Genomic DNA, 15,748 nt, shown 5'->3' on the forward strand with positions numbered 1-15,748 from the left:
AAACATATTATTTTGCAAAAAAAAAAAATTTCATGTATTTGCTTGCTCATTAAAATAATTTTTTATTTCTTTCATAAGATAACATATTTTTCTCAACCACATAAAGAAAATTAAAGTACAACATATTCAACGGAAATATCAGAGGGGTAATACTATCTAGTTGTTATAGGTTTGGAAATTAAATCATGATTCTGACTTAAAAGAAATAAATAAAAATATAGTAAATATAACATAAACATTGCCCAACACTCCAGAAAAATCACCCATTCTTAGAGCTTAGTAGTTGCCACATAATAAAATACAAACGTAAACAAACATGATGGTTGGGACCTTACCAGCTGATGTCTGGTTTTTATCAGTAGCACCTGTCTTTTATAAGTTAAGTTAAGTAATGTATTTATTAGTATAAAATTGATTGGTTGAACGTAAATTAAATCGCACAAAATAGCATCATGTATACGAGCATGTCGGAACACAATCGTTTGGTAAATCAATACCTCAAGGTGTTTTTTGTTGTTGCTCTCTATTGGTAAACAAACTTCAAGTTTTATTTCGCTTCCTCAAAATATCATGTCGTTTGATGTTGCATTTGCAGGACTGTGTCTATATGTACCGTTTTTATGAATAAATTACTACTAAGCAGTGATACCGTAAATTTGGACGCGCCTCTGTTCGTTTGTTGGTTTCAATGTCTTCTTACAGCGGTTTTGTGCGCATTTTTGAGTGCCCTTGGTCGGCGCTACCCAAGTATAATTTCATTTCCCGAAGGAAATCCCTTTGATCTTGACATATTTCGCAAGGTAAAATTTAAACTTATTTATGATGTATAATTAAATGCATTACTTTCAAATATGTATGTATTTTATTTAGATTTTGCCGTTATCCATTTTGTTTACGCTGATGGTGGCTACGAATAATTTATGCCTTAAATACGTCGGTGTAGCTTTTTACTATGTTGGTCGATCATTGACAACAGTTTTCAATGTAGTACTCACATATGTATTGTTACGACAGAAAACTAGCTTCAAAGCCATAATTTGCTGCGTTTTTGTAGTATTTGGTTTTCTATTAGGAGTAGATCAGGAGAGTATAACGGCACAGTTTTCCCTTCGCGGCACAATTTATGGAGTTTTGGGCTCGCTCATATTAGCCTGGTATTCTATACAAACTAAAAAGGCTTTAGTGCATGTCCATCAGGAAGTTTTGCTACTAAGTTATTACAATAACGTATACTCTAGCTTATTTTTCCTGCCATTGATATTGATAAATGGTGAAGTGAATGCAATTGTAGGATATGAAAACCTATTTGCTCCTTGGTTTATAAGCGCCATGCTTATTGGCGGTTTATGTGGTTTCGCAATTGGATTTGTAACAGTTTTGCAAATAAAGGTAATTATGATTTCATGCTTATTTAATCCTTCTTATAAATAACTTTATTCTTATCCCTAATTTGTAACATTTTTTGCTTTATATGTATTGATGACATTTATGCATTATTCAGGTAACATCACCTTTATCACACAATATATCTGGAACAGCAAAAGCCTGTGCTCAGACAATCATAGCGACCCAATGGTACAATGACACAAAATCAGCATTATGGTGGATATCGAATCTGATCGTCTTATTGGCCAGCGCCGCTTATACGCGCGTCAAACAATTGGAAATGCAACGCCAACATGAGCGTAATAGCGCAACCCAGAAGGCTTAGCAATAGACTATTTATTAAAATGTCTTTAAAACTGTTTTTAGGTGTATCTTATTCTACATGATTTTTTCTATACATAATTTGTACGATATAAGTATGAAAACAAGTACAATACATAATTTGTACGATATAAGTATGAAGCATGACAATTTTGAAAATACATATATACGAACGTATATACGAGCACATATATACAGATGCGCGATAAATTCGTGGTTAATTTTTATATTTTGTATTTCATTTTAAAATTTAAAGGACCATTGAAAGGGAAATATTTAGTTATTAAAATGAATGAATGAGATAATGTATTAACAATCTTAAAACATTCCCGAAAATATTTGTATATGACCTGTTAGGGAACATATATGCCTACACAAAAACGATTCCAGCCGGATATGCGGTTCACTAGACAGGGCTAGTTGACTGGGGCGGCAGAACTTGATCGGGAAAAACCCCAGTCATTCCGGTAACATAGAACCGGCTGCCAGCCTATATCGGTTTGGGGGAGTAAAAAATGCCCGATACCAACATCCGCCAAAACCACTAAACTAAAACTATAAGGCCAACGATATTTCCCCGATACCCAACAGTCAACGACTGCTCCATCTGCTTTTAATATTATATTAAAACAATTTTGTAAGAAAAATATCTTGAATTGGAATCTTAAAACTTTTTATATTAATTTAATGCAAATTCATTCACTACCATTTAACTTTCAGTTGATGGATTTCGACACATATTGATTTATTGTGCTGCAACGGCTTGTTGATTTTCACTTGATTCTTTTTCTACATCCTCGAATTCGTTAGCCTTCATAGAAGCCTTATTACCTGTTTTTACATAGAACTCCGATATGTATTGATAAGGATCGATTTTAAGTTGCTCGCTACTTGGAGGGCTCTTAAGCAGAACACGTGTTATAAATCGCTCCCCTTCACGCTTTGGACGTACCGAATCTACATCTTCTAGCAAAGAACGTAAGTTCTCCTCCAACTTTTGAGTTTCCATATCCAATGTGCCAATGCAGGTTGAAATCACCCCAAAATCTTGTTGATGTTCATCTTTAGTGGCAGTATAGCTTATGCCGTTTGAAAAACGTTCGATCATTTCTGCCAGATTTGTGCCAAGTGTTTCACTCCGTGGATTGGGGAATTTGCGCTTCATCAATCCACGTAGCGGCACCAACTCAGGTAAAATATTTGGATGTGCGATTATATATTGATAATCAGTTAGCAAAAGTTCGCTATTTGATATATCCTTTATGAGTTCAATACCGCCTACAAGTGTGGCACCCGCGTTTCGTGCTTCACTGATTTCTTCCTGCATTATTTAAGGATTTACTATAATTTCTATTAATAATAAAAAAATATATATTGCACATACATTTCCTTTGGCAAAAACGAGAATTTTTCGAAGCTCTCCTCCTTGATCAAATTTATGTGGAACCATCGCCATACGCTGAAAATTGTCCACGAAGCGATTTTTCTTTTCCGCTTGCATATCCAGTTCAATTTTTATGTTAAGCGGAGCATTCGGTAGGTTGTACATAGAAGGATGATGCGTTTCGCGATGGCATTGTATAGCTTCCGCCACCGTATATACAGGCCAACGGTAATATTTCAATACATAAACATTGTCTTGAGGTACTTGCTTCCATGAATCGTCAAAGTGTAGATTTTCTCGTTGCAAGTTTATTCTGTAAGATATATTAGGTAATTAACTTAATGGCTTAATCATTTAGCATGGCTACTAATACTTCTTATCCCGTTGGTTATGCGGTATGAATCCCACCTTCTTCACCTCCACTTTTACCTTCTTCTTACGTGCCTTCTCTCTTGTACCTTTGCGTGCGGCCAAACACACAGGTGTTGTATGAAGTTTTCTTAATGTGTCAACACTTTGCTGACGAACCAGTAAAGTTCTCATAGAAGAAATTATTGATAACATGTTTATTTTAATACAATAAATTTATTTTGTAATCACTTAAAGACTCAAGGGCAGAACTCGTAATATAGATATAGGAAAATAAAATGTGTTCCTAGCACAGGGTGATTCACTTGGTTATTTTTATAAATTCTAATTAAAAACAAATATCAGCTTTGGAAAGCACCTGATTATCAGTGTTGCCAAGACAATTTAGTTATTCAACAAATCATGACATTTCTACCTAATGAAGTAAATAAATATATCAAGCTTAAAAAATATCTCGGCTTTCCCAACCTAGCAACACATTTCGCCTTGCAGACTTTTTCTAGAGTGCATTGAGGAATTCGCCCTGTGTGGTCCAAATTCGTTTGTCACTATAAAATTTCAATTATTTTATCAATATTCAAAGTAATTTTTTAAGTTATCCATTTTAAATCGAATTTAATTCACCGCTAGACAAAATACCTTTTAAATTACGCAGAGATACTATTGAACTCACTTGAACTGAATAGCTTATATTTATAACCATATAACCTTAATCCTGATATCAAAATACTGAAACAGTATCGCTCATTCTCGAACCGGGAATCCGTTTGTTACGTAATTTTACATATTTAAAATAGAACATCCTCAAAATTTACCATGTTCAGTTCTGTATAACATTTGTAGTATCATCCATAAATCCATTAGCATCAAACAGTGCACGCCTCGGAAAGTTGAATGAATTGATTTTGTGCATCACACATCCCTTATAAAGGTCGTTTTGAAGCGTGTGAATATATTATATTAAAGAAATTAATAATAAGTAAATGTTTTGGTAAAGGCATAAATATAAATATTCAAACTAAATAAATATAAATTAATAGATATTATGTATGCACACGAAGGGAAAATTTAATTTTGTGCAGCCTACGCCACGAGAAGATTCTTAATTTTTATTCCGTTGTTATAGGTTTCAAAGTTCAGAAGGGTGTAATTATTTAATGTAATGTAAATATTTAATGGTGTTTTCTTTTCTCGCAATAATAGTTGTGCTCCTATGATCAATGGTCCGGTCGGGATAAAAATTTCGCCCGCAAGTACAACAAAGCGATATGATTCTGCTAAAGATCTAGTTCAGTTTATGATCATTCTGTAAGTTTTGTTTTTCGTCATTAGTTTGGCAGTACATCCTACAGCTACAGTGATAGGTAGTACTGGCAAATAAATGTATAATAAACAAGAAGTTGTATGAAATAAATTAGAAAAGCTTTTATTTCAGAGATAAATTTTATTTTGGATAAAGTTTTTTGCAAAATAATTTAGTGCTTCATTATTAGGCATAAACTATTTGGGCAAATTGATAACGTTAGAAAAACTGTTCAAATTATTATTTTCAATGCTGTCATATTCCAAACAGCAAATGTTGATATAGTATATCGACATATAATAATTTTAATGATTGAGTTCAAGTCTGTATTTTTCTTGATATGAGGTAATCGTCTGAATCTTGTTTTAAGTATCTCAAATGCATTTTGGACAACAATTCCTCTGAAAGAATCAAAACAGAAATTGTATATTAGTGCTGTTAACACCCATGATAATGACCCGGATAGTTCCAGTGGGAATTGATCATGACACTGAGCTAGATATCCCAAGAAAACCGACTGAATCGCATTTATTCTGCCCTGTGTCAGAGCTGTCAAACTTTCGTTTTCCTGTCTTAGCATTTTCTTTTATCAAACAGCCAATTATGTGACATTTTCTACCTTCTACAAAAAAGAAAGGGTGAACGTTGTTTAGCAAATTTTTTTAATCGTTCTATTTCATTAAAAGATGCCACTGGAGATAACATTAAACAAATTTCTAAAGGACGCCGACCTACTCCGTCGTATCTGATCCAACACACATCACCAGCCAGCCGAAAGCCTCTGCTGCTAGCGCTGCGTTTGCTTGAGTTTACTTAGAATTTTATTATCATGTAAGCTTTTAAATATAAAAAATAAAATATATAATACGTGGAAGTATTTAGTGGATTTTGAAGTGTTTGTTGAGGCTCTCGTTAATCTCTAGGTTGCTGAAGCTAAACCGATCTCAGGTGCAAATTCAGATGCATGCTGAAAAATATCCTGTTTACATAGCCATATCCCCAGGTCGAACTTTTCGTTCGTTTTTTGATGCGGCTTAAAAATGGTATACGATTCCGATTAATCCAAACACGATCTGCTTGTCATTTTAGCAAATAAATGTTTTGTGCTGTAGCGTACCGCATCCAATTGAGTGCCTTTGTATATAGCGTGACCGTGTTGTTCGAGATAGTCCTGCACACCAGTTTGAGCATGCCTTAATACGCATTTAAAACACAATACACTTTTCATTCATCTTTGATGATGTGAAGCGGCAACACTGAACGTCAGCTGCTTTATCAATTGCTACTGGAATTTTACATTGGAATACGAAGGGGAATGTTTAAATTTTAGAAAATTTGCACATTGCTCACAATGCGCTTAAAAGTGAGCTAAATGCAAATTTTATTTTACTTGTTTGCGTGATTTTACACAATCAACACGTCTCGCTAAAGTGGTATTTTATACTTTTCAGTAAAATAATATTTGGAACGAAAACCTCCATCAACGGAAAAAACAACTTCGTTGAATAAAAAAAGGAAAGTAAACATCGTTGTGGGGTGATTTTTAAACCGTCACGAAAACAAAAAGGCTTGACAGCAATTTCCATCACTTGAAGAATAACAACTGCATCATCACAGATCGCATACGTAAACAAGATAAGTGTTTCGTCAGCAGCTTGGAAATATTTTTCTTTTTTTAACTAGCGTAAGCATAATTTGAATAACAATGAATCGCATGACAATGGGTTCCGTTCGTGTGGCAAGAAGCGGGGCACTTAATGATACATTCGCTGCGGCAGTACAATCCGCAGCGGGAGCTACTAACAACAGCGACTTTTCACACACTGATAACAATCAGTTCAATTTATCTGCGAAAGTTTCATTAAGAAATAGAAACCTGACAACGGTTGCTAACAGCGAAACATATAGCAAAAATCCCCAACGCGCCGCCGAGATCATTAAACAATCAGACGTTGTGTGCTTTGATTTTGACTCTACTGTGATTTGCGAAGAAGGCATCGATGAGCTTGCCGATTTCTGTGGCAAGGGTGCAGAAGTAGCACGTGTCACGAAAGAAGCTATGGGAGGAGCAATGAACTTCCAAGACGCACTAAGTGTCAGATTAAATATTATAAGACCAAGCCAAAAACAGATCAACGATTTCCTCCTAAAACGTCCGCCAACCCTTACAAAAAATCTTCGCGCATTTGTGGATAAGTTGAAATCAGAAAAGAAAGAAATTTATTTAATTTCCGGAGGCTTTCATTGTCTTATTGATCCAGTAGCTGATGAATTGGGAATACCAAGAAATCATATATTTGCAAACAAATTAATGTTCTATTTTAATGGTGATTATTCAAGCTTTGATACTACACAGCCTACTTCGAAAAGTGGAGGCAAAGCAGAAGCCGTAACTATTATTAAACGTTTACATCCAAATGCAAATATAACCATGATAGGCGACGGCGCGACTGATCTGGAAGCATCTCCTCCAGCAAATAATGTAATTGGTTTTGGTGGCAATGTTCGACGTGATGAGGTCCATAAACGTGCTCAGTATTATATTATGGATTTCACTCAACTGATGTGATACTAAGATAAGGAGATAACCGAAGAAATATATTTACATTTGCACACAACAATATGAATAATATACAATTACAAAGTACATATATGGTGATAGCTTCTTAATATAAACATTTTTTTCCAGTAAAATCTTACAATTATATACTTATGTTTGGTAAAAGAATATATTTGTTCTGCATTCCGATTCAGTTGTAAAATCTCTTTTTTTATATGTATTCGTTTTTGCAATATCGATTCAAATTGCCTTAGATACAAATCTTTTGAAACCAAACAAAGGAATTTCAACTGAAAGACGAACCAATTTTTCGGAATCGAAATGCAGAACAAGCTGGATAATATTAAAATATGTATTAAAACTTATTTAATTACCCACAGAAAAGGTACGCATATCAAATATTAATTAATATAAATTAAAAGAACTGATGATGGATGTTAGTTGAATGTAAATAACTCGGTCGATTGTACAAATAGAATTAGAGAATTATAAATATATCTTTGTGGTTATTATTAAGAAATTAATGAAGAAAATAGAAAAAAAATCTGTCACAAATTCTAAAAATAAACCTGGTGTTTTGTTTCATTAAACTCCCATTGTTTTTATACTTATGCCAATGTGTTTAAATATATTCATTTTCTTTCCGAAAAATACACAGTGGTCACACCTAAATTGTAATACTACAATATCGCAAATATTGAAGGTTTAAAATGAAAGCAAAATATGTAATCAATTCAAATGAATACAACAATGACTTTTTGCTGTCGCTAAGTAACATTTTTTAGTATTTGTTTTGTTTTGACTGGCCATCCTTATCTGTTGGGTCTACACTTGCTCTAATGTCAGTACGCCAAACACAATATAATTTCACCATTTCTAACTCAATCCAAAACGGGGTTCAATATAATTTATTAGACAATTCTTATGTATTGAAAATATTATATACTCTGGTAAAAGTTTATGTACATACACACATCTGTACATACGTATTGTGTGCATAAATATTTTCCAGTTTATACTAGCACGTGGCTAAATTCTTATATTTGAAAAAGAACGACGCGCTTATTTGTGTTTCTTACTCAGTTCCATTTATCTATGGCGGGGCGAAAGGTCTTGCGGGAATATAAATCTGGTTTTAGCTGGTTCTTGGCAAAGTTCAAGCTGTCATTTTCTAAAGAGAAATTTAGAGCAAGTAGATGACTGATAATAGGCAAGAGTATCATATTATTTATTTAAATGAATTATATACATACATGTGTAAGCATATATATGTATCTAAAGGGTGAATTTTTAAGAGCTATAAGAAAGGTTTTTCAAAAAAACACACGTAAAATTCAGAAAAATGCATACAATTTTTATTTAAATCGATAGTACAGCCCATATAATTTAATGTTTGAAGATTATTTCATGCAAATGTTGACCGCGACTGCGCTTCAAATGGTACATCCGCTTAGTCCAATTTTGGCATACTCTTTCCAATGTTTCGGCCGGTATCTCACATATAAATGCTTTAATGTTGTCTTCCAATGAGTTAATTGAAACAGTCTTGTCTGAATAGACAGGAGCTTTAACATAGCACAAAAAATAATTATATCGGACGATCTGGGTGGCCAATTGACACGTCCCGAACGTGAAATAAAATGTTCACCGAACTCGCCTCTCAACAAGTCCATTGTGACGCGTGCTGTGTGAGATATGGCACCGACTTGCTGAAACCACATGTCATGCAAGTCAAGCTTCTGCATTTTGGGCAAAAAAAAGTAGGATATCATTTCACGGTAGCGCTCACCATTCACGATTCGATTACGTTACGATTTGCAGCATCTTTGAAGAAGTACGGTCCAATGATACCTCCAGCCCATAAACCGCACCAAACTGTGACCTTTTCTGGGTACATTGGTAGCTCTTGCAATTATTCTGGCTAATCTTCACTCCAAAATCGACAATTCTGCTTATTTACGTACCCATTGATCCAAAAATGAGCTTCGTCGCTGAACACAATTTTTCGACTTTAAACTTCCTTAACAGAACACGCATTTTTATAATAAAATTCAATGATTTGCAAGCGTTGTTCGTTTGTAAGACGATTCATGGTTAAATTATAGACCAAACTGAACCGAAACGTGCGTCAGCTGTTTAAACCAACTGTTTAAAAAGATAATAGCTAAAAAGTCACCCTTTATATATAATTGGCACGTACACCCTTTTTGGGTGATGTAAGCATATACATACATATGTACATCTAATAAATGATGTACATACATATGTACATGTATACTCGCAGAATGCTTCAATTTTTACAGGATTTTTTGTATTTTGCAGCTAATCTCTCCTTTTCTTAGACATAAATTACACAAGAGGTGTGTCTATAAGCAACAAGTCAAAAATGAGAAACAGCTTTCGGCAATACATTGACTGCAAGTGTTTAAAAAAATGTTAACTACAACTCTTTGGAATATTTGTTAATTGATTTAGCATTTTCTATCTATCATTTATTAAATTGTCCCAAATGGACCAGACACTTTACAGACAGAAATTAAACGCCATTGATCAGGAGTCTCTTACCACCTTCCCAAACACCCGACTCCGAAACGCCGTCATTGGAGTCAGCTGCCTCATGAAACGCGCGTTAATTTGGCACAATTACGTTCAGGATACCGTAGCAGGTTAAACTTCTACTCAACATATAATATGTCCGGCACATGAAGGTACACTCAAACCCACTCAACTAACGTCCCTATCCTTTTGGACCCAACCCGTCGTTTCTTGGGCCTATCGTTACATGAGGTAGACTATGACGGTCGGTGAATACACCGTACTGGCAGGGCTTGATGAATTGCTACCATAACAACAACAACATCTATTGACAGAGTTGAGCTAAACATACATATGTATGTATGTAATATGTGTATACCTGTAGCTCCAGCCCAACACTCGATGAATGAAGCACAAAAACCGAGGGCATGGCTTATGTACATGTATATACAGACCTATATAGGTATATAAATATATATTTAAGTTGCAGCTGTTGAGACAAGAAACACACTCCACGTTTCCACGACAGTCTGTTCTTCGTTACCGGAACCGATAGCGGATTTTTATTCGACCAAAGGCTGTCACTCCAGCAGCGCTCTCCAGACAAATATGGATAATGTTTATGCTGCTACAACAGCAAGAGAAAGAATCCGTTGAGCAGTTGGGCATGCCGCGCACTTTGAGCAATGTGCTTCAGGCTTCTGGGTTCTACTTCTACGAGCTCTTAGGCACAGCTTTGCTCGAAGTGCTTAACTCTTCTAAGAGAATCTCGTTTAACCTACGCCATATGTGTCTTATATGTGTTATATAATTGGCGCATACACCTTTTTTGGGTGTTTGGCCAAGCTCCTCCTCCTATTTTGGCGTGAGTTTTTTATAACTGTTTCTATGAGAGCTCTAGGTTTCTCCAAAGGCAAACGCCGTTGAATTCAAATAAGTTGGATTTTCAAGAGTCAACGAATTCTGAATAAGAATCGTGCGCGTTTGCATTTTTCTGTTACTTAAATTGTTTAAATATTTTTTTTTTTTTTAATTTGAGGTACTAAGATGGTCAAATAACTGCTAAAGTATTTGCTGAATATGTTTTATATCAAACCCCATTTTTTTTCTATGAAAATATTAATTTTGGTAATCTGTGCGTTTCAACTGAAAGACATATTAGAGGGCGCTCTGTTAATCTTATTAAACGGCATTTCCTCTTGAAAATCTCTTTCATCTGGTAGTTAACAAGTATCTTCCCTTTCTCTAATTTTTAATGTCCCCGCTCCTTCATTTAAATGCTCTGCGAAAGAGAAGATAATCACTTGCACCGCCTATACAGCATTATTAAGGACTTCACGGATTACCCACTTTTACTCGAGCGGATTAGCTTAAAATAAATAAATAAATTGAGAAAATCGCATCTCATTTATTTATCTAGGTCAGATTTTATAAAAAATTTTAATGCAATTACTTAACTTGTATCATTCTCTACCATATAAGTACGGGTCTTTACGGTATAATATATGCGCGGCGGCCGCCGTAACCGAATCAGGACTCGAGACCGAAAACTTGTTCTAATAGCGGTCGCTTCTCAGGAGGCAATAGCAAACGTCCGAGTGTATTTCTACCATGAAGAAGCTACTCATAAAAATCCATCTGCCTTTTGGAAGGGGACCCTGCATTTGTGGAAAGGCGCACACTACAAATAGGAAGAGATGCTCGACCAAACACCCAAATAAAGGGTGTAAGTGACGATTATATTGATATATATACTTGATTACCATTCGGAATTCACAACGTTGGTTCGAATCTCGGTGAAACACCAAAATTAAGAAAAACATTTTTCTAATAGCGGTCGCTCCTCGGCAGGCAATGGCAAACCTCCGAGTGTATTTCTACCATGAAAAAGCTCCTCATAAAATATCTGCCGTTCAGAGTCGGCTTGAAACTGTAGGTCCCTCCATTTGTGGTACATCAAGACGCACGCCACAAATAGCAGGAGGAGCTCGGCCAAACACCCAAAAAGGGTATAAGCGCCAATTATATATATATATATATATATTTGATTTACCGCATTAAAAGATTAGGATCAGAAGTTTACATGATAGTTAAGAAGACCGATATTGTGGTAGCATTTCGTTAAGACTAATCTGCTTAGTTGTTTCTTAATGTTATTGTTATAGCAATATTGTCATGTCCTGGACAATGGGTTAGCTGATTGAGTGCTACCATCGCTCAGTGAATGTATTATACAAACGGAAAGATGTGTTAAATGGAATGGCTTAAGATGAAAGGTGAATAGGTTCATCCGGTTGTTGTTGTAGCAGCATAAACATTTCCTATATTTACATACGGGGAATGCTGCTGGAGTGGCAGTCCTTGGCCGGATATAAATCCGGGTCGTTTCGGTAACATAGAACCGACTGTCGTGGAAACGGTGGTTGCTGTTGCTTCAACACGAACCATATATTGAATTGTCTTCCAATTGCTTTGGTTGTTTACTTTTTTAGTATGATTTTCAGTCATGGTGCACTTTGATAATTTTTTCAATTGTAATCATATTCCTATGAAATTAACGCTTACTTTATAGCCAAATATTTTCTTTTTTTAGATTTTGCAATGTTTACATTAGATATGTTTTACCATACATTTTTTTTTATTAGTGTTTATATTTGCAAATATTCTTTTTATAAATTAGTTTACCACTATTATTAAATGTGTCTCCCTCCCGAAGTTTCATATCAATCGATATGATGATGCGTCTATTCCACTATTTCAGCATGTTTCTCTTCTTCATCGGAACTGCAATCCCCAGCGTTGTCTTCTTATACTGTGAGTGTTAATACATTATCCGTTGAACTCGCCACTTTTGCCATCGCATGCTACAATTTTCACTTTATCCACTTTAGCAAATTCATGCACTTCCCTGAATTCAACTTCATTTAGCATAAGCGTCCACACATTGTCGCAGAACCGGTAGGTATTTAATTTGTTCGCCTTGAAGGTAACGCGAGCCTTAACACGTTGATTAAGAGCAGTGTTGATGCATTTGTCAAATTGCAAAAGTACCTTGAATGCCAATGTCGGTGTAATATGTCCATACTAAAATAAATAAGCATATACAATATTTGTAACAAAATGAAGCTAAACTGTTTATTATCGCGTTTTATGCTGCATTTCCTTACCTGAATAAGTTCATCAAGACTTTCTTGCAAGGTATTTCCAAGTGTAGTGTTCCTGTACAGTTGATACGACATGCTTTAAAATATCTTAGGACTATTCGGTTCACTTGTGTAAAGTTTGATTTTGCAATTAATTTTTCAATATGGCTATCAAACCTCAGATCTGGCAAAACGAAAATGTCGGAAACACAAATGTCAAACTTTTGACATTATTCAGAGTATTGCGACGCGCCATCTGCTGGGAAAAATTTCATAGTTGCCAGCCCTAATTTTATTTATACTTCGTAAATATAACACTACGCCTGCATATGACATAAACTACAAACTTGGCGAAAAGATACAGAGTACGGAGTAAAAGCGAATTGAGTACTGGAGGTGGCGTCTTAATAAAGAGTTACTTAATTTTTTGCGATTTTGCAGGTCTGACGTCAGCTCCCTTAGCAATACAAAACAAACGAAAAAAACGGGGAGAAATTTTTTTTATAACAATTTAGTAAATGGCTTGACTACATTGTGGTTTGTGAGTGAATTCGGAAGACCCAACTTCATATTCTATCATCCTTGGTAGCGGGTAAAGGCTTGTGCAAACAGGCGCGGTATAATCCCGTACAGAAATATGCAAAGAAACACAAACGCGGTGCAATACAGCAAGAAACACTTTTTGCCATGCGTATAGGGACGAACTCAAATTAATGTGATCCTACACTAATTTGAGACACCTTCGTCCTCACGCTCTGAGGAGGAATTATTGCATATCTTAGTATTAAACAGCAAAGTTCTAAATGTCTATGTTTCAGAAAAAAAAGATCCACGAAATAAAGTGGCGGAGAAAATAACACTTTTGTAAATAATATATGTATGTGGTAGCTCTAGCTCTAATTTGTAACTCTGCTTCGATCTTCGATATATGCATCTATTTCTTCTTTTCGTATGTGATCGAGTCTTGTGTGTCCGCATATTTATCTAAGCATCTGCATTTCCATAGTATTAAGGGCACGCTGTGTAACTGCTGTGTATGCGCGTGTCTCGGTACCGTACGCCATAATTGGACGGACACATGTTTTGTAAATTCGCGTTTTGCTTATCACGCTCATGTGTTTATTCCTCCACACTATGTCCCTTAAAAAGCCAAAAATGCTTGCTGCTTTCACAGTTTGAGTTTTAACCTCATTGACGAGATCTCTTTGTGATCTTATGCTAGCTCTCAAATATTGAAAGCTCATAACTTGGTCGAAAGAAGGCGAAGCGTCAAAATGCAAACTGTTTTGTCGACCATATAATTTTCACCAAAAGTTAAATTTTTACTACAGTTTAAAAGTTTTTTATAAAACATGCACGTATTTTTGTAAAGCAGAAACATGTTTTCAAATAAGGGAGCTGATTTGTCAACAGGAAGCGAGAAAGCTGCTTCCATACTTCAACTTCTATAATTCTCTTCTTCTTAATTGGCGCGATAACCGCAAATTAGCGATATGTTAAAAAAACGGGCTTTGATGCGGATTACTGGGAGACGCTCGTCCACCGGAGTGAACGACAGTACTTGGCGACGAAGTCTCTCTCCCACAACAAATCCGACACCGAATTTGCGCTCCTTTACATGGCAGCTATAGTAGACGTCGCAAGGTCCTATGGTTTTCTTTCCTTGCCCCGTCCATCGCATCTCTTGGATGGCAGTGATGTCAGCCTTTACTCTCACGAGGACATCAACCAGCCGGGCAGAGGCACCTTCCCCATTAAGGGACCGGACATTCTAGGTGCATGCCCTCAAATCGTATTCCTTATTTCGTTTGCAGGGGTCGTCATCAGTGTTGGAAGTTCTCATCCGAGGCTTTGTGGCTGTTTTCATTGGGGGGGGCTTTTTAAGTGGCGGGTCCCAAACCCAACGCACAACCAGCTATGCTGGGATGCTTCGCCTTCTCACATTAGCTCACTCCCAAACGGGTGTTCGGAAGCTACCCAGGGGATACGTGGGCTAATGGGCACGTTGTGAGCTGCTTGAACCATATGTAGAAGAATCGTCCTGGCCACTCACAAGTGAATGGCGATCAGTAACTTTCCCCACTTGCGTGGACTTCTACACCTGGAACCATCCTTCTATAATTGAATCATGGTAAAACATATGTACAATGAAATAGGTTTTATATTTTTATATTTAATTTAATGTTTATTTACATATTTACTTGTTAGAATTACTCTTGAAAATAAAATATAAAAGTCCTGCCGAATGGAAGCGTGACCGAGATAACCTAGAAATTATTTGACCAATTCGTATGGGCTTATATGTAATACTTATTATACCCAATATATTTATTATAATTATATTATATAATAATATGAATAAGTTCGTGCGGTTTTACAACAGATGGCGTAACTTGATTATTATTCCATCGATCCACATTTCCAAACATTCATTGGAGAGCTACTGTCGTAAGGCACAAACGTCAGTATAAGTTTTTTATTTGAAGCGTAAACAACAATATTTTTACCACACTTGAAAATGTCGAATTTCGTGCCAAATAATGTGTTTTTGCGGGGAATTCTTCTTCATTATTTTAATATGAAGAAAGAAGCAGCCGAAAGTCATCGTATCTTGGTGGAAGTTTATGGTGAGCATGCTCTATCTGAGCGAACGTGCCAGAAGTGGTTTGCACGCTTTAAAAGTGGTGATTTTGGCTTGGAAGACGAAGAACGCGAGGGTGCGCCGCCAAAGTTCATGGATACCGAAT

The 15,748-nt window shown here is 35.8% G+C and overlaps 4 protein-coding genes across 4 annotated transcripts; 2 read left to right on the forward strand and 2 right to left on the reverse strand.

Annotated features, from left to right (window-relative positions):
- The first annotated feature begins 88 nt into the window (after positions 1–88).
- On the forward strand, positions 89–1,891 carry LOC128855026 (GDP-fucose transporter 1). The gene is made up of 4 exons (XM_054089591.1): positions 89–529; positions 596–800; positions 871–1,389; positions 1,502–1,891. The coding sequence occupies exons 1-4, from the start codon at positions 453–455 to the stop codon at positions 1,709–1,711; spliced, it is 1,011 nt and encodes a 336-aa protein (XP_053945566.1). The 5' UTR covers positions 89–452; the 3' UTR covers positions 1,712–1,891.
- Positions 1,892–2,363: 472 nt separating this feature from the next.
- LOC128855025 (39S ribosomal protein L1, mitochondrial) lies at positions 2,364–3,774 on the reverse strand. The gene is made up of 3 exons (XM_054089590.1): positions 3,465–3,774; positions 3,092–3,404; positions 2,364–3,028 (listed from the first exon to the last, which is right to left on the reverse strand). Exons 1-3 carry the CDS (start codon positions 3,653–3,655, stop codon positions 2,453–2,455), a joined length of 1,080 nt encoding a protein of 359 aa, XP_053945565.1. The 5' UTR covers positions 3,656–3,774; the 3' UTR covers positions 2,364–2,452.
- Positions 3,775–6,060: 2,286 nt separating this feature from the next.
- Positions 6,061–7,913, forward strand: LOC128855027 (phosphoserine phosphatase). The gene has a single exon (XM_054089592.1). It carries the CDS (start codon positions 6,469–6,471, stop codon positions 7,330–7,332), a length of 864 nt encoding a protein of 287 aa, XP_053945567.1. The 5' UTR covers positions 6,061–6,468; the 3' UTR covers positions 7,333–7,913.
- Positions 7,914–12,473: 4,560 nt separating this feature from the next.
- Positions 12,474–13,223, reverse strand: LOC128855028 (transcription initiation factor IIA subunit 2). Its single transcript, XM_054089593.1, has 2 exons — positions 13,026–13,223; positions 12,474–12,942 (listed from the first exon to the last, which is right to left on the reverse strand). Exons 1-2 carry the CDS (start codon positions 13,095–13,097, stop codon positions 12,688–12,690), a joined length of 327 nt encoding a protein of 108 aa, XP_053945568.1. The 5' UTR covers positions 13,098–13,223; the 3' UTR covers positions 12,474–12,687.
- Positions 13,224–15,748: the final 2,525 nt, after the last annotated feature.

The sequence above is a fragment of the Anastrepha ludens genome, chromosome 2 (assembly GCF_028408465.1).
Source record: "Anastrepha ludens isolate Willacy chromosome 2, idAnaLude1.1, whole genome shotgun sequence".
NCBI lineage: Eukaryota > Metazoa > Arthropoda > Insecta > Diptera > Tephritidae > Anastrepha > Anastrepha ludens.